We start from the raw sequence: 27893 nt of genomic DNA on the forward strand, positions 1-27893 counted from the left end.
AGAGCTTGAAATGCTATTGCTTTGAGATGCCATTCACGTCACACGCCACCGCCTGCGTCTACGTTAAGTAACACACACAAGGTAATTAGATTCAGGAATGTAGTCTAGGGTTGAAAGCACCAGAACGAAGGTGATTTCTGCCTTCTAGACGTCTTATTACCACATGACAGGCAAATGGAAAAGATCACATGGGCCGATGACTAATTTGGAAACTCGTGCAAAAAAAAAAAAAAAAAAAAAAAAAAAAAAAAAAATCATCTGCTGTGCGACAGCATCGCAGTGGATTTACTGAGACGTGGACAGGCGTGATCATAAATACTTTAAATCCTTTAGATTATGAAACAGTTAACGATAGCATTTATGACGAGCAATGCGTATTTACGCAGTGCCTCGAATCATGTGGACGTTGGATGAGTAAGGGATTTGAGGTAAACAATGCACACAATTGAGCCTCTCAGCTCTAATCGCGCTGCCAGCTCAACATGTCATGAGACCTGAATCACAGTCTCAAGCTGGAAATGGAGCGTCAGCGGGGTCCAAAAAGATGACAAATGTTTAAAACAAAAGAAAGGGGAAACAGAGACAGTGGGTGAAGAGAACTGATTTCATTGTTTTCTCGGTTGTGCAGAGGCTAAGCTAAAGGACCGACAACACTGACACTGCCTGCAGGAGGCCGGGTACGCCTGGATCTGCATCATAGTCATGTTCTGCTACTGAAACTGTGAAGCCAGGTCCCAGTTTTGAATTTGGGAGACAGACACAATCTCTACATTTAAGATTAGGCTTGAAACTTTCTTCTTTGATAAAACTGACAGTCAGGGCTGAATCAGAAGCCTCCCTTTGTTATGCTGCGACAGGCTCGGTCCGCTGCGGGACTTCACGTGACACACCGAGCGGTACTCCTCCATCAACCTCTTCAAACTGCCCGCGTGTTTATGCATCGCTGCAACATATCATTACATTTTTGCCCTCTGTCTCCCTCAGTCTGGGTTTTGTCCCGTCTCCCTGCGCTCTCTTTTGTCTTCTTTTTTTCCCCCTCGTTTTCCCCGCATCCGCCAAATGATCGAGGCCCTCGCTGAGACTGGTTTTGCTGGAGGTTTCTTCCTGTTAAAACTGGGTCAAAACTAAATTGAATCTGTAAGGCTTGTTTTAATTTAACCGGTCCTATCTTTGACAATGAACTGGGGTTACCTTGGCTTGCCTTATTTAAAGAAGAAAAAAAGGCCCTTTTTTTCTGAGAAGACACATCAGCAACACAACGACACGTCCACTTGGATTAATATGAGCCTGGCTGTGGGATAATCTTTGGCTTGTATTGTATATAGGCGATGGATGATTTAAGCCTTAGACTCAATAAAAACATAAATCCAACGATACTGTCAAATTTCTCAGAACCTCCAATGACCTCCCAGAATCTCTGAAACCTTACCTCCGCCCAGCTCGGGATCTTTGACCTCTTCCTTACACTCCTCCTCGTCATCATGGTCTGTGGTGCACCGGTAGCCCTTCCTTTTCAGCACATGACAGATCACCACACCGAGCAGGCCCAGAAGGAAGAGAATAGGCACCAGCACAAAGGCGATGTAGTACGGATTGGTCCCGCCGCTCGTTCCAGCACTGTCACCAGCTAGAGGATGAGAAACAATTTAAATAAAAAAAAAAAAAAAAAAAAGCAGTAATTCAATACATTTTTGTAAGGCGGCGCAGAAAAACAAAACCCTTTTTAGTTTCTGTCTTCGACTGTTTTTTTTCCCCCTTTTATTGATTTATTTCTGAGTGAGGGAGGAGAGCAGGCACTCCTGTAAACCAGCTTTACAAGGGTCCCATAAACTGTGATAGCAGTCAGTCACATGTTTTATTTAAGGTGACTTTAATGCATGTTAAACATAACAGATGTAACCCAACCTGGGCGTAGCGGGCGGTTACATCATCAGACAGACGACAGCAGAAAGCAGACGCAAGGACCACAAACATCTCACCATTTTAGCTCAATCTGCCTCTGCTCCCACTCCTACCTGCCTACCCGGGGGTCTAAAGTCCAGATTATTGGATTGGGTACAATAAACATCTCCTGGGCTCCAAATCCTGTACTTTCAATTAAAACAACAAAAATATATTTTGAAGATAAAAAAAAAAAAATTCAGGAGGTCTTGCCACTGTCATCCAGGGATGTCAAACTCACTTTACATCATGGGCAACACACAGCCTACTTTGATCTCAACTGGGCCAAACCAATTTACTACACATTCAAACCCTGAGACGTCTCCATATCAGAAAAAAAGAAGTGCACTTTCAACAGAATGTCTCCGTTTTTCTACATGACAAAGAAATATTGCTGCAGTAAATCAAGGAAACCTGTCAGCAGGCCTTGCACATGTATTTCTTACATTTAAATTGTAAGAAATAAATGTGCAAAATTTAAGAAGATGCGCTGGTAGCTCGATGCCCAGATTTTCAAGTAATTATAAAACAGAAAGTTTTTGTTCTTCACAAAAACAAAAAAAAAGTCCTTTTTCCCAAAACTGTGGACTTATTGTAAAAAACAAACATTTCTAAAGTAGATTGTGAAAAACAGGCACCTATCTGTCATTTAGTTGTGTATCCATTACTTAATTACTTTGTTAAAAGACACAAAGATACCACATTTCCTCAAACAGTAACATTTACCTTAGTGGTGGTAGGCCTGTACTTAAAGCAGGTAAACAGTGTTAATGTTTACCTGATCTAAGTAAGTTTTTACTGTAGTATTCACATGATAGCAAGTGATGACTCTTCCACCGAATGAACTTATAAGCTCACCCAACCCATATGGAAAAGAAATAGTAAAAACTTATATGATTTACTCATGAAAGTGGCCACTTTCATGAGTTTTAATGAGTTTCATTATATAATTTTTCAAGGGATCTTATATCTGTTTTCACTCTTATATGCTTTTCATACAAGTTTCACACAAGACAGATACAAACTTTATAAGATTTATATATATCTTTTCCATATGGGAAAGCTCATGGGGAAAAAAATTGCTTAAAAATCATAATTCATTGTATTTACGCTGCACGGTCAACAGAGGACTGCTTGCACTAATCTGTGACAGCAGGGATGCTCATCAAACCAGCCACCCACTGCACCCATGGTGTCACCGCTAATTATGATAAATAAAACACACCATGAGCAAATTAACTTTTAACCTGACTTCCATTAGATTTGCTGTTGCAAGTACAAAACAAGTCCCTTCAATTCAACTCAACTCAGCTTATATAGCACCAGTTTACAACAGCAGTCACTTCAAGGTTTTTATTATATCGTAAAGGTAAAGACGCTACAATAATAGATAGAAACACCGGCGGTCACATCACCCCCTATGAGCAAGCAGTAAGAAACCTCCGGCAAAACTAGGCTCAGGAAGGGACAGCCATCTGCCACAACCGGTTGGGGTTGATGGGAGGGGGAAGCGAGCACAGAGAAGAACAGGACAAAAGACACACTATGCGTGACAGAGCCACAGTTGAGTAATGAATAACTGCAATACTGGTGTATAATACAACAGAGAGTGAAAAAGAAATGCTCACTGCATCATGGGGCAACCCCAGCAACCTAGGCCTATTACAGTAAAGTAATATCACCACCTTAACTACTCCACTCCCCATTTTAAGCCATGGAGGAAATATGAAGTGTCAATAATGCTACTGATGCCAATATTTTCAGAACACAACTTTTGTAAAACTGTAAAATGACTAAAACTGTAAATGTTTGAATGTAAAAACACAAACAAAAAAAAAAGCGTAAGTGTGAATAAATCAGATGATACTATGAAATATTACATTTTGAACCAAACATCTCGATCAGGTCAAAGTTCAAAGGTGAGGTACCACATGACGCATTCCAGCTCTACAAACAAGAGAGCTTTTGTCTGCTCAGGTCTGTGTGTGCACAGCACAAAGAGACTCGGGGTGGGTCTGATAGAGAGACGCAGCACGACAGCTAATCTGCACGAACTATAGAACAGCACCACGCGCGGAGACATGTATCTAAATACTAGCTTATGTGCACCCGATGCATAAACACATTAGTGCTCCTCCATTGTCCCAGTTCCCTGGTGCCCAAACCTGAACACACTGATCATTGTCTGCTGACTGACCAGCCTGTTACCAAAAGTTGCATGTCTATGAGCTTGCAATAACAGTGACAACCACACTGTTGGAACAGCACGGTCCTGTGCGCCTCTAAAATGACTCAGAAGTAATCACGGGCCAATTAGATGACTGTTTTAAAATAAAATAAGACTGGAGACTAGCAAATGGCTTGAACGGGGTCACTGAGGAGTTTCTGAATTGGAGCCAGACATCTTTTCTGTAACCACAGCTGGTGCTGTGGTGGAGCTCCTATAAAAGAGAGAGAACTACAAACTAAAGCTAGAGACATGAGCACTTCACAGAAGGGGATTAACAAAATGAATTTAAACGGCAACAACAGCGGGGCGGCGGTTACATTAGTTTCCAGCTACAACTTCTAAGAAACATTTGGACTTTTTGGATTTTCTGTTGAACGAAGAGGTTGTTTTCTTTTCGTTCTTGACTAAAGTTGCAGTTTTGTGAGCTTTTTTTTTTTTTTAAATTACTGATAAAATATCAGCAGTGATAACCATTTCCAAGAACCCAAGCTGATATCTAAAAGTTTCTCCTTTTATCCAACCGCTGTGCAGACCAAAACATATTCAATTTTCATGATTAATGGTGCAGATGTGGAGGGCAACGAGAGACCAAGAACAGGCCATTAAATTGGGGTCATTTGTACAAAAGAGCAGCACGCCGGCTGTCGCTGCATTCTTTGAGCCCTGCTAATCACATGGGCTGATTTTTAGTTTCATTTTAGTTTTTCGTTTTAACGTCAAACTCTGTGAGTCACTTCTTGGCAACTGGGCATTAAAAAGTGTAAGCTAGGGAATCGGAGACGGCTGCAAGATTTAAAGCACTCAGCTACATTCAGTTAGTAATCTGACCCTTTGTGTGCAACACCATCACACGGGTGGAAATGTAAAGTGCATGTCATCTGATCGCTGACCCTTGTTCGGCTTGTGAACATCCACTAAAACAGGTGGATCCATGACAGACTTTAAAGTAGTGCTGTAATTGCAGCCACCTTGGAAGTCTATGGAGCACACTCTGCTGATAGAGATAACTCTATTGTATGTAATATTGTAGCATTAATTAATAGCAAGACTTTGTTGAACAGCCTAAGAGACACGTGGATCATTACAGGAAGAAATGATTGAAGTTAGTTAAGAAAGCTCCCTAGGAGAGAAAGAGTCTAAAGAGACATTTAATGATGTCTTTTTGAGTTCTTCAGCTTTGTTGTTAAGCAGCAGGGACTAAACCTTGAGAAAAACATTAAAACCGTGTCTATGAAGCACTCAGAGTATCCCAGACTTTATGCTGACGTGTTAGTTTAATTTTTAAACTTTACCAACCCTGCTATCGCAGCTCCTGCCGAGTCACTTTTGTCTTGCCTTTTATTGATGCTCACCTCTTCCTCAATTTTCCAGCTGTTTTCGTGTCTCATCAGTGTGCTGCACTCTTAATTTTCCCTGCTCCTTCCACCTGTTCACTCTCCTGTCCTGATTGCAAACACAATGCAATCAGCATGCACCAATCAAACTCTATCCAAATCTCCCATTTCTGATGTCATGATTGGGTTTTTAAACAAGTATTTACTTTATATATTGACTCAACCAAGAATTCAAACACCTCAATAAATATCAGATTGCGAAAAAGCACATTATTAAAGCACTTTTCATGCCATTTATGGATATTCACACTATTGGATGCCAGCTACAGGGAAATATTTACGGCAGGCGACCACATGCAATAATCAGCCTTCTGTTGCTATTTATTCCTGTGGATTCGGTGCCCTTTCAGTCCAATGACGTTTACTCCACATCGCTTCCTCTTTGCATTTTGTCTATGTTTGATGATTCATTGTATTCAGAAGTCCACAGGATTTCGTGAAAACACAATGAGTAAGGAGCACAACGTTGTACATTAACTTTTAAATATCCTCTCTTTCAATGGGGGAAATTCCACAGATTGCACTCAAATTGATTCATTTGGTTTTCCTAAATAGTCTCATACGTTTATTGGAGTAAATAAAAATGCACCATATGTAATGATTCCTCACTAGGTTTCGGTCCTGAGTTACTGACATGCATGGACATAATCGCCTGAGACCATAAACATGGTTACTTACTCTTTTTCTTTGGACATTGGCTGCATTTTCAGTCCATCATCCATCATTTTAAGAGGAACGCTTGTTTATTAAACCACTTAACACTGACCTGTAAATCATTCAAGTATTAAAAGGTCACCTTAACTCAACAGATGACTCAGTGTTGTGTCTACACATAAGAGACAACTTAGCACACACACACACACACACACACACACACACACACACAATTTCACCAAAATCTCATATCCCGGTATAAGACATTTATCATTTATCGACAGCCTTCGTCGCCTGGCTGTGACGTAATCGGCCTTCAAATGCGGCCTCCGGAGGATGCAGCCGACGTTTTGGGACTGTCACAAACAAGTGGACAGCGGAGCCATGCGATGGTGTTACCGTCGTTGTGGCTAACGACAACACGTGAAAACAGGCTCTTGTTCGTCCATAGTGTGGTTATATTAAATATAAGAGAAAGAGAGAACTTTAAGAAATTAATATAGCCACTGCAGTGACCATCAAAACGATGAAAAAAAATATTGCTGTAAACTGTGTATTTTACGACACCACGAAACAAACGATAGCGTAAAATGAAATGATAGACGTTTTTATATCGTCATCTGATATATATTGTTTTGCCCGAGATTCACAGAATTTACAGAAAAATATTACATTTTTGTGATTTATATCGTTGTCAGGACGATAAATGTCTTATGTGGATATGAGATTTTGGTCATATCGCACAGCCCTACCATGTATGTTTGTACAAGTTTTAACAAATGTGGAAACTATTTCCCATTTTCCCAGCAAAATAAAGAAAGAGCACAGTACTGCTACTGTTCAGGAAATTAAAGAGACAGAACTTTATGTATCCCTCGGATAAGTTACGGGAAATAGGTTTTCAACTGAATGCGATGCAGTTCTGTTCACTGTGGCTTCTCATTTCCACATACTCAGGAAAATGCATGACTGTCCACACAGGAAGTGACAAGCTGCGATGTGGCAACCAGACAGCGACAGATGATAATGAAATTTAGCAACTTGTATTGATGAACTTGTTTAATGTTTAACACACAAAAAATGCATTTGTTGTTCCTCACCTAACTCCTTGACACCAAAGTGTTTAAAAAAAAAAAGAAGCTTCTAGCTGACCAAAAGTCACTCTTTCCAACATCTTGGCTCAAGCTTACCCAGCTGGATTGAAGGATGCTCTTCGTTGACATGTGAAGAGACGATAAATACACTGGAGGGTTGCCTCATTGTCCCTGAGCCACTCTTTCACAATTTAAGCCCGATGAATCCCGGCAATTACACCACAATAATATGGCTGACGGAAAAACTTGGTCATTCAGTATATTCAGGCAGTCAGCTGACCACATTTTTCAAGCACACAACAACATAACATTACCCAAACTTAGACCTCCAAACCAGTGGAAGGGTTTAAGTATTTGCTTAGTTAAATCCAGGTGGTGACATTTGTGTGTGTGTGTGTGTGTGTGTGTGTGTGTGTGTGTGTGTGTGTGTGTGTGTGTGTGTGTGTGTGTGTGTGTGGGGGGGGGGGGTAATCTTCTCTGATGTACGTGGCTAGAGACCAGCTATGTAGTACAACTTATAAGTCACTTTTAATTTGAAAGATCACTAAGAGGTCGTTTAAACTCTGTGGCTGACAGCGAGAAGAGCCACCTCGACAGGACAACACTCAACTCTCAGGTGTACTCAACACTGTACACCTGCACCTAAAGGGTAAAGGTCACACGTTTGAGTTTGCCAGTGTTCACATTTTAGCCCGAGAAGACCAACGGTGTGAAAGAGGAGTAAAGAAGGCAATCTATGTGGAGCAAGGTGTCACAATGGTTTCACTCCAAACCTCTGGTGGTGATTACCCACGCTTTTGTTTGCACACCCTGGCTCATGTGAGGACACAAATGATTAATTAAATCAAGTTCAGTTAAAGAAGAAAAAAAAAAAGAAATAAAGAAACCTCTTGGGTGAGAGGTGAAACATCTTCAAAAACCTAAAAAAAAAAAGTCCAGTTTCGTTTTTTCCTTCTAGCTTTTGAGACAAACTTTTCTTTTCTTTGAATCGCTTTGGGGGAGTTTGCTCGACTAAACTGGGAACCACTCTCAGACTCACACACCAGTGACTGCCTGAGTGTCCAGCTGAAACTGGAGTGAGTTTACATTCTGCCTGGTAATTAGGAAAGGATTACTGCACACTCACACATAAACAAACACATGTGATACGAGTGTTTTCCTGTCTCCAAATTAAGGGACTGGATGAGTGGGTCTAATTGAATGAGCTTTGGCCTTCTTCAAGCCACAGACCTCTCATGGAAAGATGGAAATAGTCCCCACTTTTTAAAGGTTATGAAGACATCGGCTGGAACTAAATGAGCGAGACTGACACTACAGTACTCTGTCGTTCAACAGGCATCGCAATAATCACTGCTTATAAGTTATTCATCTCCATCGATCCTCATATAAAAACAGAATACTATCAGAGTTAGCATAATGAAATGCACAGATCAGATTGTGAAGACATAAAGTGACAAAAACAAAAACCCAAGCTCATTATCTGTCTAAGGAAATGCCTCAGAAGCTGTTGCAGTCAAACAGTCAATATTTTAAAGATTATACATAAAGGTTTATGTAAGACAGATCAGCTGTTTTCTTCCTACTCACATCTAGTCTCTGACACTGTAAATAAGGAGCTTCATGGTTGTACACAGTGTTGGAGGATAGTGAACTGCACATCTGATTTGTATCAGGGTTTGGTGCCGTTTTGTGTGTTTTCATCTAACGTCAAAAACTATAAATGATGTGGAACAAAAAGAATAAAAACTGCCTACTGTAACTGAACCCTCCTTGTGGCTGTGACTGCAAGCCCGAACAAAGCTTCAATCAGGCGGTCAGCGCCACACTTATGTAAGGCAACTTCAGAGGGGTGAAGTCAGCAAGCATATAACAACAGAGATCCATTTTAAAAGCACAGATTATTGGTATATGCTAACAAATTCGGATAAAGTTCAGAGAAGCAGCTGCACATTGATCTAGGGGCAACCTACTAACTAAGCACTCCTGCTTGCTGCAAAGCTCCCACCTGGACTTTCTGGTCTTTCTGGAAGGCGTGGTAACCATCTCAGTCATGGGCACAAACCCAAGCACTGATATTCACTGAAATTTCCCACAGGTAGAAAGGTATTTATCAATCTATTTTTTATTTTGTTTAATGAACTATTACCAATTTTTCTAAACAGCTTTGGTTAACCAAATGAGATGTCTTCCTATGTTGCCCAATATTACGGGTAGAGATGGGAACTGAGAACCAGTTCTTACAGAGAGCCAATTTCTATCTACTTAGCACTTTTAATTCTTATTTTTATATCTATTTAAGCGTTTATGACAGTATGTTTACACTAAGCACCACAGCAATTTCCTAATGTTGTAAACCTGCTCAACATTTGGCAATAAAACCCTTTCTGATTCTGATTCCAGTAGCTCAGTTCCTTGGAATTGTAAGTTTGCCTGCCTATTGATTCGAGGAAAATCGGGGCACAGTCTGCAGCGTGCATATGGACATTTATATTTTGTTGCATAAAAGGAGGACAGAGTAATTTTATAGTGCAAACATCCAAGACAGAAACAGCTGCATTATGCTGTTAATACAAAATCAGCTCTTTGCAAGCACCTTGCACAGATAGCATGCTAATGCTAAGCTAGCCAAAAACCCAGAGCAAAAGTCGAGTAAAAGCCGACCGCTGCCCAGCAGCCAGACCATGAACTTCAACAGGTAACAAACTGATGAGCAGTCAGGCATCTATTTCTACCCGTCTATGTTTCTAAGGTAGAATCACCATGGAGATCACTTTGAAGTCTCTGTGCTCGTTTTCATTTTTCCTTTTTGTTGTCGGCTTTGTGCTCATACCTAAGTACTAAGAGAAAGAGTGTGTCCTCGTTAGCATAGGGATTTATGTTAGTGGTAATTGTGCATAATGCTTTTCAGGTTATTTTATGGCGAAACATGAGAGTAATCTAAGGAGTAATACATTTATAGACTTTGTCCTGGGAGAAATTAAGTAAGGTACTGCGCTATTTTTTTAAAAAGAAAAAGCATTTTGTGTAGTAATGACTCCAACACTGATCACAACACAGAGGGGAAATATTGCCAACATGCACAAACATTTTACTACGTGCAAATTATTTAAGCGAATGTAATGTCTTTATATGCTGCTTAGAAACTCTGAAAGCACCCATCCCTTTTGCAGCAATGATTTATATTTGCCCCGAATACTCTTTTGTTTTTACAGAAAATAATCCAACAATAATTGCTTCGGTTTATTTAGATGTGACGGCGTCGCACTGATGGCAGTTCAGTGTTGATCTCAGCCCTCAAACATCCAGGGTGAGCCTGGCTCTGCTTTTGAGCTTTTAAAGCAACCTTCACACATTTAGGCACAGACATTCTGACATAAAATTAAACTTGATGCACTTTTGGAGAAGCAGCTGACATTTATGGTTAATATTTCTTAATCTGCTGATTATTACAGTAAACCACAAAACTCATGCTTTTCTGTTTTATACCAGAAGAAGAAATAAATAAACATTTTCTCACGGGAAGCAGTAAAGCGTGATCTGACATTGTGAAACCGTTATTAACATAGCTCGAAGAGTCCTTATCTGATGAGCAAATATTCAACTGCACACTCAGTTTATCAGTACTCAGTTTAATCTTACAGGTTATTCAGTCGGCTTTGAGTTTTGTGATGGAAAATCTGCAGCAGGACAAACAGTGAGTACATTTAAATGGTAAATGTATAGCGCTTTACTTGGTCCTAAGGACCCCAAAGCTTTACACTATACACAGTCATCCACCCATTCACACACTGGTGATGGCAAGCTACATTGTAGCCACAGCCGCCCTGGGGCGCACTGACAGAGGCTGCCGGATACTGGCGCCACCGGGCCCTCTGACCACCACCAGTAGGCAGCGGGTGAAGTGTCTTGCCCAAGGACCGAGACTGTCGGAGCCGGGGCTCGAACCGGCAACCTTCCAATTACAAGACGAACTCTTGAGCCACGATCGCCCCCTTACATCTTGAAAGAGCTATTATATTAAAAAGCAGAATAGGTCAAGTAATACAAAGAGTTAACTTAACATAACACGTTAACTTTGCAAGCGCCGTAATGATGCCGAAATACCACAAACCTGCAAAAACATATTTCAATCGCTCAAACCCAAAGTTTAACAGTCTTTCTGTGACAATGGGACAGCATGTAAGTCATTATAACTAAATAAAGCTTAATAAGGTGTGTCTGATTATTCAAAAGCAATAGTTTTCCCAAAGCCTCTAACGAGACTCTACTAACTTTTCCTTTTCCTCTGCCCTGCAGCGCATCTGATGTAGGTGCGCAATATCCTCCTGAAACTTTACACGCGGGCTTAACAAGTTCGTTTTCCAGGAAGGCTGACATCAATGTCACGACATGGAAAACTACAGAGGTCTTTTCGCAATATATGTACCATATACCATGAACTGCAGCGGTGAAACACGGTTTCATCCCCACACAAGTTATAGAAAGCTCAGAAACCAACCGTCAGAAGCGGTCGTGTTGCTCATCGCTGGGCTGATATCCAGCAGGCTGGTGTCGGTGTCGATGTTCTAGGCAGCCGCTGACGGTCAGCACTACGGAGCGATTACACTGATCAAAATAAAGCGGAGAGTTGCAGCGAATATCAACGTGTTTCCTGATTCTCAGAGAGCGGATACGCCCTGTAGTGTCCCCGACAGAGAGTCGAGCTGGAGCGAGAGCACTCACTCACCGACACTTCCGCGTTCGTTGCCGCCTTAAGCGATGCCGTGCCTGATTGCACATTTTTTAAAATGCCGATACCAATAACTACTGATGTGTCATGATTTATGAGATGAATCATCATCAGTTTGCAAGCTTTAAACACACTTAGTGACCACAAAATCACTAGTTTATTTTTCCCCACAATTATTAGTTAACACAACAAAACGCACCTTTCAGCTTTTCGTGTATTTTGAAACTGGGTTTGTTGTTGTTTTTTTTTGTTTGTTGTAAAACCTGAAATGTAAATGTGCCTGTCGCTGAAGCACTTTGGGTCAACTTATGCTGTTTAAATGTGTTGTTTGCTGCAAATAAAAAAAAGATGGGTCACAAAAACAATACAAAAAGGTTAAAAAAAATGTTCACAATGCATGTTTGAGGTTAAAAAAAAAAATTTCATTTCACAAAATGTGACAGATGTGTGGCCCCTGGCTCAGCTGCAGAGGAGGGGTGTCCGTGAGTTTAAGAGGCGGTGCCAGGCAGGTGAGAGAACAGGTGGTGGTGATGGCACTGAGAAGCTCTCTACTGCTTTTAGTGAAGCTGGAGTGGAGAGGATGGGAGGTTTTTCCTTCAGAACGCCGGAAGAAAGCTAAAGTCAGAAGTGTGTTCCAACCCAAAAAGGATTGCAATAAAGCAAAATCCTCAGTACACTGTGTGTGTGTGTTTTATTTTTTTGGAGAGTGACTACTAAGTGACTACTTTTTATTTTTATTTTAATTTAAACATACTTATTTCTGTTCAATTATCAGTCATACACTTACTATCACTTACTATAATAAGTCTCCATCAACTACCTATACCAGAGCACTTTTAATTAACATTTACACACACTCCACCAATAAATGTATGCATGTAGAAAGAGTTGCTATCTTTTTCTAACTCCTGTGGTTACTAGATAAATGTGGAATATTCTGATGACTTATTTTTATGATGGTAATTTTAGGTTCAACATGATTTATTTTTTGAAGTTAGCTGTGAGTGCCAGTTAGCTAAAACAGCTGAAGGCTGTTACATAAACTGACAGAATCTTTCAACAACTGTACAGGTAGAAAGGAATAGTTTAAGACTCTAATAAAAGTCCCGATCTCTTAATTTATGTTTTACTTCCACCTTTAGATTTCAGTGGAGGAAGAGCCCAAGTTGTAGACTTATTTTTACTGTTGAGTACAAACGCTAACGTTAGCCTCTGAAAACAGTTGGAAAAGTAAAGCACATTTGGGGCGATCGTGGCTCAAGAGTTGGGAGTTCGCCTTGTAATCGGAAGGTTGCCGGTTCGAGCCCCGGCTTGGACAGTCTCGGTCGTTGTGTCCTTGGGCAAGACACTTCACCCGTTGCCTACTGGTGGTGGTCAGAGGGCCCGGTGGCGCCAGTGTCCGGCAGCCTCGCCTCTGTCAGTGCGCCCCAGGGTGGCTGTGGCTACAATGTAGCTTGCCATCACCAGTGTGTGAATGTGTGTGTGAATGGGTGGATGACAGGATGTAGTGTAAAGCGCTTTGGGGTCCTTAGGGACTAGAAAAGCGCTATACAAATACAGGCCATTTACCATTTATAATTGCGTACATATTGAAACAGATAGGAAGGATTAGTTAGTATTTGCAGACATACATTAGCTGAGTCCCAATTCATAGGCCTTCTAAGACTGCCAATAACACGAATGCCAAAAGTGAGAGGTACATGAGACGGTCTAGCCTTCAGATTTGCATCACCTGCTGTTCCCAACTGTAATAATCAAAATAATGATTTACACATAAAATCTTTTTTTAAAGAACCAGAACAGCAACATTCATAATGATGACAAGAATAAAACAATTTCTGTTATTTTCCACTTTTTCCTTCAACAGGCCGGACCACTGTACTGCAGGATTAAAGTGAGTGTCCCAGTCCTGGACAGATTTTTTAATAATGAGGACACTAGACCTGATTTTCGCCTGAGCAGGGAGTCTCTAAAAGTGTTGCTGAATCTGATTAACCAGGATGGGACACATGGTTGGGGTGCCACAATTGAGGTCTTGTTTTTCTTTTCTGACTGACACGTGGAGCGTCCTACAGAGTTGTTTCCATAGCTCCATAGCTCCAGCAATAGCTCATTACACAGTTCACTGCATCATCCACAGGGTCATAGACGGGGGTGGTATGCTGTTCGTCATCGGGTCATCCGCCTCCCTCGGAAACCTGAAGAACTAGATGTCGTGTCTCATGGGTTAGCAGGGCTGGCAAGACACAGAGTCTTTTTGAAAGCTGCTGGTGCAATTGACGGCTGCCATGTCTGCATCAAGCCTCCCAGTGGCCCTGATGGTCAGTGCTACAGGAACAGGAAATTGTTCCCCTCCATAATCCTGCGGGCAGTTTGTGACCATCAGGGCTGCTTCGTGGATACATATGTGGGCTGGCCTGGTTTTGCCTCCTGGGTCAGTGCATGACTCCAGGGTGCTCCGCAACATCCCACTGTACCATTAGGTCCGTCACCCTCTTCCAGGTCATTTCATCCTTGCAGATGGAGCCAATTTTCTTTACTACTATCAAACACAACCTGTTTAATCAGTTTTTGATTTAGTTTTTCAGGCATTTTGTTTTTGTTAGAAACTCCTTATACTTTTATTAACTGCAGTTAAGTGCTTATTACTCATCCTCGTACACATCCACAGTGTCTCTATAGGCACATGCATGTAGAAAACCACCTGAAAATAAATCATAAATGTACAGAAGATCTGACCGAATGTGCATAATTCTGCTGTTCATTTCTGGCTTTCAGTGGTGGAAAGAGTATAGAAATCCATCAAGCACATACATGAACTCATGTGCTTTGCATGTGTTCCTCTGAGTTGCAGGTCAAGAGCCTGTTTTGTGTTCAAAAACTCAAATTAGCCTTATTGTGCAAGATTGGGACACACTGGTCCAGAATGTAAATTGGGTATCGGTGACAATGAGTCAATGCACTCTGTTCATCTCTGTGTTGTTCCCCACATGACAGTAACAGTTAGTGACGGGTAGATGACGCCTCGTGGAGTTTGTGGCACATTCCCCATGCTGTGTCGACACTGTGTTGGTGTGCCGCTCAAGAGCGACATCTGCAGGATTTCAAAAACCACTGCAGGCAACCTGGATAAAGAGCATGGGGAGAGACTGAACTACCGGTAAGTTCATTCATTCTGATGTCTGGACACCAAATGAGTGATGAATGCTTCACATTACCAGGTTGTGATGAAGTGCTATATTGTGTCTATATTCCAGTGAATTTGATCTTAACAAAAAATATATAATTGACTAACATAGCAATTTACAAAAAAAAAAACCCCCATCTTTGCAAGGAAGTTAAAGTGAAAAACGTGAAATATAAGTTCTCGTGACAGTGGGAGTGCTTGTGTACATGTATGTGAGAGCAGGGTTTATGTATATTAAGGATGAGCGGTTTGAATGAGTTAAAATTAAGTTTATTTGTGTGATATAGTAAAATGAATAATCAATTAATAATAAACTAAATAACAATATTCCTTCCTGAAGATTCCTTCAGGGAGGAATTGGAACATAATTCACTCCAAAGACAAGTGAGCAAAAATGGAAACAGGAAAGGGAAAACACTGACCTAATTTGGCATTATGAGATCAAAATGTTTACAGATTGATGAAAATGTCCTTTTTCTTGGAGGTTCTATTGTACAGTGCCAAAAATGTAAACACACAAACAGCACCAAAGACAGTCCCCCCCCCCCCTTCCCCTGAGCACAAATGCAAATGGGTTGAAAGTTCCCCTTTCCAATAAACATAATTTGGTACCTCGCAACTGTACACATCAGTCAATGATCTACCTAAAAATTTTGGTCCACACAGACACTTCAGTTTTGTTTAACCGATCACTAAAAAAGCCCAACCCCGATCCAATGAGCATAAACGATCCCTTCTAATGTTCATTTTCAAATAGAACTGCACATGACTGTACACAAGATGGCGCACTTTACCCATAATGAATGAACACTGAAAAGGGTACTTAAACTAAACAGCAGAATAAACAGAACCGATGCGGTTATTACTTCATTTACAGATTCTTTTATTTAAAAAAATACAATCAGCATTTCTTAACAAGAAATAAAACACAATGCAGATTTGCTCTGTGTGATAACATGGTGTTTTGTCAGTTGCACATATCTGACACATATTTACATGCAAATTTAAAGCACTGACTCCAAATACGTGATGCAGTAAGAGAGCAGCTGGTTGCAGCACTTGGAAAACTGACTATTTGACCGTATCTTGAATTTAAACAACCAATTACAATTCACGTTTAATTAATTAGTAATGAACTGCAGTGCCTCCCAAGGGGCTGGGTCTGGGTATACAGTAGGTTTGTGAAAGCAGCAGAAAAGTCATTTTTAGTAACCTGACTTCCATTTCTGGTACATTATGGCGTAAGATGAACTCTGAAGATGTTAGATATACGTACACGTGCACAATTTGAAACAGAAGTATTAGACCACCAACACGTTACACCTCCAGGAGCTTTTTATGACATCCTTTCCATTTCCAGCTGTAAGGGAGGCGAGATACTTCTAGCTGGGGTTATGTCTGGAATGTCTCTGCTTATGTTCAAAACTTTCTGCACATTCAGGACATGTGAGTCAAATCTGTGGCTTGAAATAAGTATCTTTGGGAACATTTACATTTGTTTTGAATAAATAAAGCTTTAGTTTTGGTGGGCTCCGTCAGATTTTTAATTGGCCTCCGCATTATTCACTTTGGCAATGGCTTTCTTAAATCCACAGATTTCAGTACTTCCGCCGTTCACTTTAATACTTCCGGTTACTCAAAGCGAGAGCTAGCATTCACTTGTTGCTAACAACACATTCGGTTATTTTGTGCTGTAATTAGCGGCTTTACCTATTCGAGGATGATATCGTGTTCAAGGTGTGCTGTTATCGGCTGCCCTAGTAATTCAAGAAAACTGAAAAACGCGTTAGAAATATTTTGCTTAGAGCATCAACAACTTCGAAAGGCCTGTCCGTGCCCAGCGCCATACCCACTGCACGCTATGCCTCGGAAGGAGGATCGGAAACTAGCGTGGCTGGAAGCCTTAGACTCAAACACCCTCCGAAGAGAATCGAGAACACATCCGGGAATTTTTCGCGTTCTTGGAACAGTACTTGGTCTCCGACTGATGACGTATCACGAGTACACGTGAACGCAAGTACGCCAAGTACGTACGAGACAGCCCCTATGTTTGCTCCCTTCATTTTATAGGGCTTTGAGCGTGACGTCGCGGGAGGGGGCGTGGATAGGAGTTTTGGTTGAGGCGCCATTTGTGTAGGCCAAACAAAGTGCTAACAATTGAGAGAAGCTAAAGCACACGAATAACATCAGCCATGGTTCGTACTTGCTGTGTGGTCTTCTGTAATGTTCGATCGCATGACCGACAAGGAAATAAGCTTGAAAATGGGCTTTCTTTTCATTCTTTCCCCGCCTGGAAGCAAAATGAGGGAGCTCATGTATCGGATGTTACCAAAAGAAGGCGTCTAGCATGGATAGCAGCTGTGGGACGAGCGGATATCCAATTCTCTGCCATCCCCAGATATCTGCTGGTGTGTTCCAGACATTTTCATTCGGGTAAGTTCTAAATAAGTACTCTTTATAGCCTAATGGTTTTATTTTCGATGCGCTCCGAGGTCATAGCAAATTAGAACAACGAATGACTATTTTCGCAGAACGACGTTCTATTTATAGAGTTGCTAATTATTTGGCATTATTGCAGGCAAACCAGCCTATGAAATGGATGAAACTAATCCTGACTGGGTTCCAACGCTACGCATGGGGCACTCTGAAATCCCTGCTTCAAGCTTGGACCGGCACCGTCGGCGAATGCAACGAAAACAACAAAGAGCAGCAGTCGGAGGAAAATACAAACCCCCCACTTCAAAGATAGAGAAAATTCTCTCACTGTCCGGTAATCAGCATATAGCTTTTTGACGATTCATGCACTTTTCATTGGACTTCTGGTGAACATTTACCTCATATGTTTGCACTCATTGTGTCTCACAGGCTTTGGTAATGAAGCAGCAGAGTCTGAGGGTAAGGCCTGCGCACAAGAGCTGCCAGAGATGGACATGATAGAAGACCAACACCATAATCACCACGTGATGGAGGCTGTGGGCAAGAGTTGTGTTGGACAAGTGGAGGCAGAGGTAGTAGCAGCAACTCAGCATTGTCTGGGCTATGATCGGCCCCCACCTAAGAAAAGAAGAAAGCTCACTCAGACCACTGTGAGTCAGACAGCTTCCAGCAACACAAACAAAGACACAGAATCTTTACCTGGTGAGTGTAAATGTGGTGTGTCCACGTTTCACATTTTAATCATGCAATTCTAATTCTCCTAAATAGTAGGCTATGGTGAATGGCGTTAGTCGGCACTAGCTGGTTATAGTAACAAGTGTGTTAGGTTGGATGTTAGCAGGTTATTAGCAGCTAATTCTTAATTTTAAAGAAAGTTTAGGCCCATGGTTAGTAATTAAGACCAGCCGCATGCTGACAGAACTATGTCTTCATTTATTTGTCCCATAGACATTAGCCCCAATGGCCTTGAAAGTCTCAGGTTTGGGTTTATAAAGAACATGCTAATGAGTTATTAGAGGCAGTTATTTTATCATGTATTTAAAGCAACTGCAACTGTATGAAAACCAAGTAAAATAATTTAAATGCAACCTTTGCAAACCAAAGTTTGTGATTTTTTTTATTTTCATTTAAAAATGAAAACTAAAATTCTGACACATTTTCAGGGACTTATAAATGTAAACAAAATGTTTCTGATTTTCCGTGTGTGAGAGATTATAGAATGAGAAATTCCCCTCAAAAATATAATACGTGCGACTCGACAGTTTCTCTTATTGCTTACAGGTTTTTTTTTGAGTGCACATCTGATTGTATTTTTGTGTTATTCAGACTGCGCAGTGGCACCTTCAGTCATCTTAGACCAGGCCAGCATCTCCAAACAACCCCCTGAGCTACATGTGCACTCAGTCCACACACAGTGGGAGGATCCTTCACAACAAGATCACCAATACTGCAACAGGTCTCCCAGAAAAGAAGTGCAGGATAAGATGACTCAGTGTGATGAAGTTGCATATTTCATTCTTCAAAATGATGCAGACGCTTTGCTGTACACTGGGATAGCCTTGGAAACATTTAACATTCTTGTGTCGACACTGGAAGGATGTGACGACAATGAATTTACAATGCCTGTGCGAGATCAAGTCCTCATGACTCTGATGAAATTAAAGAGTAACCGTGTAATAGGTGACCTAAGCCGCCAGTTTCGTATATCACAGAGCATGGCCAGCAAGATCATCTTACACTGGTTGGACAAACTGGAGGAGGTTTTCCGGCCATTAATTCCATGGCTGCCAAAAGAAACTATTAAAGCAACTATGCCTGCAGCCTTCAAGAAGACCTTTCCAAATACTACGTGCATTGTAGACTGCAGTGAGACCTTTTTGCAGAAACCCAGAAATCTGGACTCAAGAAGGCGATCGTACAGCCATTACTACTCATGCAACACGGTCAAATATTTGGTTGCTGTTGCACCATCTGGTCTAATCATGTTTGTGTCTGCAGCATATGGCAGTCAATGTAGTGAGAAATTTATCACAATGGACTCTGGAATGTTAACATACCTTAAACCTGGTGATGAAGTCATGACAGGTGGAGATTTAACATTAAAAGACTTGCTCTTTGAGAGAGAAGTTGGATTAGTAATACCCTCTTTCACAAAAAAACGTGGACAACTAACTAAGGAACAGGTAACAGACACGCGTCGGATTGCAAATGTAAGAATCCACGTTGAACGAGCAATCAGACGTTTGAAAGTCTACAAAATACTCTCACAAATCGTTCCCATAAGCATGGCTCCTAAAATAGGAAAGATTCTAAGGATATGTGCTGCTCTAGTCAACTTACGAGAGGATATCATCCGTGATACAGAATAACTGTGCATGTTGTAAACGAGCGTAAACTCAGGGATATCAAGATTGTTACCCAATGTAATTTTATTTTAAGGTAGAAATTTGATGTACATATTTGGAGGGAGTAAATGATTCCAGGTCTGTTTTTATCTTCTGTTCTACACGATGTAAATATTTTTGTAGAAGAAAGGTTACGTGTTTAAAAAGTGCACATATAGTGCAATCAACTGAACAATTAGTGCTTTTTTTTTTATTCAACCACAATGTGCTCTTCAAGTGGAAACAAATGTTTTTCTCAAAGCTACAATAATTAGTTGTGCATTCTTGACATTTTGTTATTGTCTTGGAAAATTACAGAAATACAGAACTATTTTCAACAGTAAATGTTGTCAGTTTGGTATTTATATTCCACCATGTGTTAAAATGTAGTTGTTGTTGCCACTGAATGACAAAATGAAAGACCCAGTTTTACGACCTACTGAACGACCCATTGACCCAATCACTGAACTGAATTTGGTGGTGAAAAATGTTTCTTATGTTAATTTAAGAGCAGTTAAAACTGACGGGGAGCGACCAGTGGAACAGAGACGGTGGTTTACGACAACGGTTGTCTGCCATCTAGAATCCAGTTTTGAGATCCCTTCCCAGATGCCTTAGCGCCCACTCACATCCTGGGCCATTTGACCCGATAAGTCAAATGATAGGGTGGGGCTCGGTTTCACAATGGGTTCACCCGAAACCATGGCTGATTGTGACCCACGCTCGTTTTCATACCTTGGCTCATGTGATTAGGTTGAGGATCATTAGGGGGTCCGTTGTCCCTCTCAGGTGGACAGTCCCACAGGCTGTAATCTGGGGCTCTTCACCATTTGACCCTAGAACCGAAGAAGCTTCTCAGATGAGGTGAAACGTCTTCAAGCCACCTAAAGGTATCCAGATGCTTTTCTTTCCAATGTCTCCTTTCATTCACAAGACAGACCAAACTCTGCCATCATGTTAGTGTTTATCCCGTTTATAGTTGTCACATGAGCAAATGTGCATTAAAGCTTGCCTATTATTTTGAAATATCTCTCATTTAACTGAAACCTGCTGTGTAATCCTCTACAAGTTGAGATAAGAAACATGAGAAGTAAAACCCTCTTAAGGGCTTTACTTGTTCCTTTACAGATGCCTCATTATGTTGCACTGTAAATGAAACATGCTCACTAGCACACAAAGCATTGTACACTGCACTTCCATGTAATAGCCTCTGCTGCCAGTTTTCTGCAGCTGCAGATCTCCATCTACCAGTTTGATATCGCTGCACTTCTGGCTAAGCTGCTCAGTGAGCGAAGGATGGGTCGGCACTGGACATTTTATTTCTATCAGCTCATCTGAGTCAATGACCCCGTCAGGACTAGCAGAGCGCAATGGCTCCTGGATGCTGATAACACTACCCATGTGAGGAATGTTCATGCCCTGTTCTTTCAGCTGATGACAATTTCTAACTTCATTTTCTTTACCATGGTTGCTCTTCAGAAATTTGAAAGATAGAACGCCCTGAATGGATTACAGATTAGTTCATAACTGTGTGCTTGGTGAGGCTGAAAAAAATGCTTATCAACTTTACTGCTGCAGTGGTTTCATTGGTGTTTTGCCCACACTGTCTTGTGTGTGTAAGGTGATATTATGTGCTAGGGAGAGTTTGTGTCACTGCAGTCTGGGAGTTCACGTTGTACTGTTGCTCTACCCTGTGATGTCTGAAGTTTATCTGGCTTAGACGTTTGGGTTCAAGGTTCTTTGCTGTCCCTGCATTCCACCTTTCTCACTGTCAATCCTCGAGATTTAACATAATGAGGAAATGTACACTAACAGAAGTACTACAGTGTCTGTTTATATCAGTGTTGGACAAAGGGCCAGTGTCCTGCATGATTTAGATATGACCTTGGGTCAACACACCTGAATCATAGCTAAACCACTGAAATAAAAACACTGGCAAAGTCACTCATATTTTTCAAATTTCATTGATGCAGAAAAAAACATCCACATTCTGTAATTTTTGGCTCATAAGGTGTCAGTGCAATCTGAATGGAATGGTGAAGCGTGTTGTCAGTCAGTGAGCGAGAGCTGCTGAGTTCATGTGTGAAAAGCTTGATTCACGCGTGTACGTTGACCCAAACATACTGAGGATGACGACTGCTACTTTCTTAACGTTAGGGAACTGCTGTGTATTGACATCAGTCCAAAACTTTGCAGGTCCGTTAGTGCGAAGATCCTGTGCCATGGCTAAGGATGACTGCATGTCAACAACTTCAAGTATGAACTTCCCCTCGTCAGTGGAAGGGACCACTTCCTTTGCTCTGATGGAGTCGCCTTCTGTTGAAACACTAAATGGGTCTCTGGCAAAACTCATCACCTCTGTGGGTAAAGCAAGTCCATCTAGTCGACCAGAAAAGTTCTCTTTCAACTAGGGCTGCCACAAACGATTATTTTGATAGTCGACTAGTCACCGATTATTTTTGCGATTAGTCGACTAATCAGATCGTGCATCCATTGGATGTAAAACGTACAGCTTATTGCACCAGCATGCGTCTGCTCTTTTAGACCTATCATTAGCTTACAGCTATAAGTGTTTAAGGTATGTGAAACTAAAAATAAAGACAAGATAATAGTTTATTAGACTTTTAATGAAATTTCTAGTTTGAAGCAAACCGAAAACAAATATAACAAAATAGCATTTTGTGCTCAGTCCTCACAACTATATTGAACTTTGGGACTATATAGTCAGTATAGCAATCTACACGAGATTATTGTTCATAGCCAGGAAAGTTAGCTTTTCTACATGTTCTGCAGAAAGGCTTGCTCTCTTTTGAGTGTAGATGTTCCCTGCTGTGGAGAAGATCCGCTCCGATGGGGTGGAGGTTGCAGGAATGCACAGAAAAGATTTAGCTAGCTTTGATAGTGTGGGGAAACGTCCCTCATTTTCGCTCCACCATTTAAGAGGATCATCCTTTTTATAAAGTGTGGCTTCTTTAAAGTACAGCTGAACTTCACTTCTAACAACTTGGACATCTTGGTCCTCCTTAGATGCTTCTTCCTCATTGTCACCCTGACTGTCTGTGTCAGACTCAAGGAGGTTGTCCAGAGCAGTCTTTTCAATTCTACCTGAACCATTGACTGTCTGCATTTTTGGATGCTCATGTGTTTGCTTTTTTGACAGCAAGCACTTCAACAGTCCCCTGCACTCTGATGACATCTTCAGGAGCCAAAAACTTCAACTTTCTGTATCTGGGGTCCAAGCCAGCTGCGAGAATAACAGGGTTTTCTTTGTCTGCTGAGAAAGTGCATATATTCCCACATCTCTGTGTTATGCCTTTTTCTGCACTGGCAATGAAAGATTTTCCTGAGCTCGTCTCCAGGTGGCTTTGGTGTACAGCCCGTGTCAGCCCTTTGACCACCTGTGGAAGACCTGAAACAGTTGTGTACTGCTGTCCACTAAGGTAAACAGTAGCAGTCTCAAAAGGTGCCAAACCTTGTTTCAGTTCTTCAAGCAGCACCCACTGCTCTGGCTTCAAGTCGAAGTAGTGTTTCCCCCTTGGTGTTACCTCGGGATCTGAAAGAGTGGCAGTGAGAGGCCAGCGCTGTTCGAGGAGTCTCTCTATCATGTGGAATGTACTATTCCATCTTGTACTGACATCTTGGATCAGTGTATTTTCTTCACATTCATTTGCTCCCGTTTCATTTTTAGTCTTGTACTAGCCAGCTCGCTTCTCTTAAAGTGCTCCACTAGCTGCCTAGCAGCACCTAGTGCTCTGCTGATGGTGGTTTCTTTGAGAGCAGTATCGACTATGAGCTGGAGTGTGTGTCCAGCACAGCGGATAGAGGCCCATCCATGTTTTTCTTCAAGCAGTCGCATTGCTGCCACCATATTGGAACCACTGTCATGTACTACTGCTTTTATTTTGGCAGGCAAGATGTCAAGCTTTGTTAGCACCTCTTCCATCCATGTCACTATATTGGCACCAGTATGCCTCTCCTCAAGAGGCATGGTATCAAGGATGAAGCTCTTCATCTTCCAATCTGTTGCAAGACTGGTCCAGATATCAGCAGTCAGGGTGAAGAAACCTTTGACACCACCAAGGGTCTGCTTTACCTAAAGATATGAGATGATTTGGAACAATAGTAAGCATTAGTGAAATATATTACAGTATATTTTTTCATTATTAATAATGCTTGTCAGTTTATGCATCAAGATTTAAATTTACCAATTGAATAATTCATTTACATCAAATACAGTTACGTATGTTAAACAATAAACATTCAACATATCAGTAAAAAACAAAAAACAACAACTTTCCATTACATGCTTTAACCAAGATTAATTTATTGGTTGCTCAGTCAGCAAGCTCTTAATATTATTTCATCATGAAATGTATTAAATTCTAATACAAATTGCTATTTTGTGTTTGTGGTGTGAGAGAGTGGAGAGAAAGAGAGACCAACCTTCTCAAAGGTAGCATCATATTTCTTTTCCATCAATTTGGTGAAGTGGGATCGGCCTGGTAGGTAGTTAGCATGTTAATCTGGGTTGAACTGCTCGATCATCTCTTTGAAACCTTGATCATCAACCATAGACAGGGGTCTCATGTCCGTCACCAACATGTTCAAGATTGATTCAGTCAGGACATCTGCTTGTCGAGGTGTACATGTTGTTGGCTTAGTGACAAAGTCGTCCACTGAAGACGAACGTATTTTTTTAGCAGTCCTGTAACGTCTCAGCGTTAATCTCGTCAATACGATGTTAACGCGGCAAATCCCCGTTAGCTCAACAACGCGGTGCGAGGGCTGCACGGGACTCGCTAACGGGGATTTGTCGCGTTAATGCGGTTATGGCGTTAACATCATATTAACGAGATTAACGCTGACAGCACAAATAATTAGCTTGTTGTTTACGATAATGTTAGCAGCTAACTAGCCAATTAGCTTACCAAGATGACTGTACCACTTCGTCGTCGGATGCCACGACGTGCTTCTTTTTTAGATGCTCGTGCATCGCCGTCGTACTGCCATGGAAGGCAAGTTCCATTTTGCAGATTTTGCACTGGACCTTCTTTTCTTTTGTTTTGTCAAAATGCTCCCAGACTTTCGAGTTCTGTTGCTGAGTAGCCATGATAACGGAGACTGCTTCTTCTTCGTCTTTGGCGTTTAACGGTATCCTTGTAGATGCATTTCGGCCATCTTCTGTTTCAGTCTGTTATTACACTCTTGAATCCTACTGTTATTCCTGCACCTTTCAGGATTTTACGGCATTTAAACGACGCGTCGACTACTAAATTAGGCGTCGACGTAATCGTGACTAGTCGACTAATCGTGGCAGCCCTACTTTCAACCTCGCAATGAAATCAGTCATCACATCCGTGATTTGTGTCGGTGATGAGATGCATTTGCGGAGTGTTGGAAAATGCAGCAACCGGCCTGCGCTCAAGTCAGTTTAGAAAAGGTTCAACTTGACTTGGAATGCACGCATCTGTTCCACAAGTTCAGTGACAGTTTTGCCTCTGTTTCGTAGTCCCACACTGAGGTCATTCATGTGTTTGAATATGTCAGTCAGAAAGCAGACATTGGCCATGAAGCTGTTGTCCATTATGCGATTCAAGTATGTTTCTGCTTTTTTTTTTGCCTGCTGTTGCAGAGGAAAGCTGTGATCGCCTCTTTGAGATCACAGAAACGCTCGAGTGCCCTGCCTTTGGACAGCCACCTGACATCATTGTGCAGTAGCAGCTCATGGTGCTCACCAGACATTTCTGAGAGCAGCATGCGGAATAAGCGGTGCTGGAGGCTTGATGCTGAGCGAATAAAATTAATTGTAGCCATCACGGTGTCCATTGTCGTTTTGAGCTCTGCGCTTAGTTTCGTGCACAACACAGTCTGATGAACAATGCAGTGTAAGGTTCTCATCTGAGGTGCAACAGCCAACCACCGCGCTGCCAAACCACTCACTTTTCCTGCCATGGATGGAGCCCCATCCGTCACAAGCATACAGACACGCTTCAAATATCCAGACCAAAGCTGAAATCTTCTCAAACATTATTTCGCCAGTTGTGTGTCCCTCTAGTGGCAGTAAGCCGAGCAGTTCCTCTTGGAAGCATTTGCCATCAAAAAAATGGACATATATGCACAACTGTGCATTATCAGTTCTGTCTGTGGACTCATCTACTGCTATAGACATTACATCAGTTTTCTCCAGGTCATCTAAGGCTACGTTCACACTGCAGGTCTTAAAGCTCAATTCCGATTTTTTGATCAAATCCGATTTTTTTGTCTGCTTGTTCACACTACAAATAAAATGCGACAGCAAACGTGCTCTAGTGTGAACCCTCAAAGCGGCCCGCATGCGCAAAAGAAGACGTCACACACAACGCGCTCTGTTTTGACCCAGACCAAACAGTATTGTTTGACTGATGGCCTTAATATAAAGACTTCGGACTTCATGTTTCCCAATTTTTGCTTTAAGTTATTTTGTTATTTACATAACAATGTAATTAACCTAATAATTATCCTTATTGCTGTTTTAGAGAGGAGCGTTGCTTCAAAGGATAGCTGCAGATTTCTGTCAGAATCTGCAGATTATACAGTACAAATAAAATGTTCACGTTTCTCCAACGTTGTCTTCCCAACAGTTTCACTGACATCTACACTGGATGGCCAGGAAGCGTTCGCGATGTCTTCTCCGGCGCTTCTCCTGGAGCTGATAATTGGCGTCTGTCTTGTGTCAGTGACGTAAAAGATGGGTTTAATGCGACATGACCGTTCAAACAGCAGTCGCCTTCTAAAACATCAGATATGTGTCGGATTCAGTACCACATACGAAAGTGACCCAGATGGGATTTGAAAATATCGGATTTGTGCCGTTCACACTGTCATACCATGATCGGATATGGGTCGCATAGGGTCAAAAAAATCGGATTTGATGCGCTTTCGCCTGCTGTGTGAACGTAGCCTAACAGCATTTCAAACACATATGAAGCCAGAACTTCAATCCTACGAATATTTGAACTGTCTGACAGGGGCACATTTTCAATAGCAGATGTCACACTCACTTTAATTTTTTCGTCGTTTATCACCTCATCCACCACGGCCAGTATGCACTCTTTCAGAATCTGTGTAACGTCTTTTCTTCTTTGCCAGGATCCAGCAAACACGAAGGGAAGCTGCTGCAGCTCTCTCTTGGGCTGTACATGACCTCACCATGGTAGTACAGCTCTGGTTGTAAGATGCAATTAAACTCCGTACTTTTGCAGCTCTCTTCTGAGATCCCTCTGGAAAGTTTTTGCAGAAAGTCTGGTGTTTGTCATTGTGGTGTCTTCGTAAATTGTAATCTTTAAGTACCACAACACACTCACTGCAAATTAAACACATTGGTTTGGCATTTGGATTTTGCGGTAAAATGAATAAGTACTTGTCAGTCCAGGCAGGGTTAAACCGACGGTTTTCATTGTCAATTTAACGCTTGTGGATTGAAAACGACATGCTGTTGTCGCATCATACATTACGATGATAGCTTGATATGTTTACAACACAGTGCATTGTGGGTGGAATATTGCTAGGCTACTAGGAGTGTTGCATTCATAGTCCACACTATGCTGTATTTTCTATATATATATTTTTGTTTTCTCTGTGTTTCTGCTAGGACCATGGGCAGGGCCACTCGGAGGTTGCTTCTGGGCCGCATGTGGCCCGCAGGCCACCATTTGTATATGGATAATAGCAAACACTGAAATACATTTTTTGCACGCAGCAATGAATTTTGTTCACTCAAATTTAGCTTTTCTTTGCTCAAAATAAATTTCTCCTTAAAATGCAACACTTACACCTGAAATTTTTTTTACGTGGGCTCACATTTT

General features: G+C 41.5%; 2 protein-coding genes and 1 pseudogene across 2 annotated transcripts in view; 1 reads left to right on the top strand and 2 right to left on the bottom strand.

Moving 5' to 3' along the window:
* rell1 (RELT like 1) overlaps positions 1–12017 on the bottom strand; it is a 33184-nt gene extending 21167 nt beyond the window's left edge. Inside the window, exons 1-2 of the mRNA XM_086281333.1 lie at positions 11812–12017; positions 1430–1627 (exon numbers count right to left, since the gene is read on the bottom strand). Coding sequence (XP_086137459.1) covers positions 1430–1627; positions 11812–11836 — 223 coding nt within the window. The 5' untranslated portion in view covers positions 11837–12017. The remainder of the gene's footprint in view (positions 1–1429; positions 1628–11811) is intronic.
* Positions 12018–16710: 4693 nt separating this feature from the next.
* LOC147335711 (uncharacterized) lies at positions 16711–20370 on the top strand. The gene is made up of 4 exons (XM_086281322.1): positions 16711–17662; positions 17808–17999; positions 18095–18367; positions 18992–20370. The coding sequence occupies exons 1-4, from the start codon at positions 17422–17424 to the stop codon at positions 20032–20034; spliced, it is 1749 nt and encodes a 582-aa protein (XP_086137448.1). The 5' UTR covers positions 16711–17421; the 3' UTR covers positions 20035–20370.
* Positions 20371–22786: 2416 nt separating this feature from the next.
* On the bottom strand, positions 22787–25159 carry LOC147335712 (E3 SUMO-protein ligase ZBED1-like; annotated as a pseudogene).
* Positions 25160–27893: the final 2734 nt, after the last annotated feature.

This window comes from Aulonocara sp. 'chitande type north' Nkhata Bay, linkage group LG3, assembly GCF_057382095.1.
Source record: "Aulonocara sp. 'chitande type north' Nkhata Bay isolate Kocher_YH1m ecotype deep benthic linkage group LG3, A_spYH_male_GT1.1, whole genome shotgun sequence".
Lineage (NCBI taxonomy): Eukaryota > Metazoa > Chordata > Actinopteri > Cichliformes > Cichlidae > Aulonocara > Aulonocara sp. 'chitande type north' Nkhata Bay.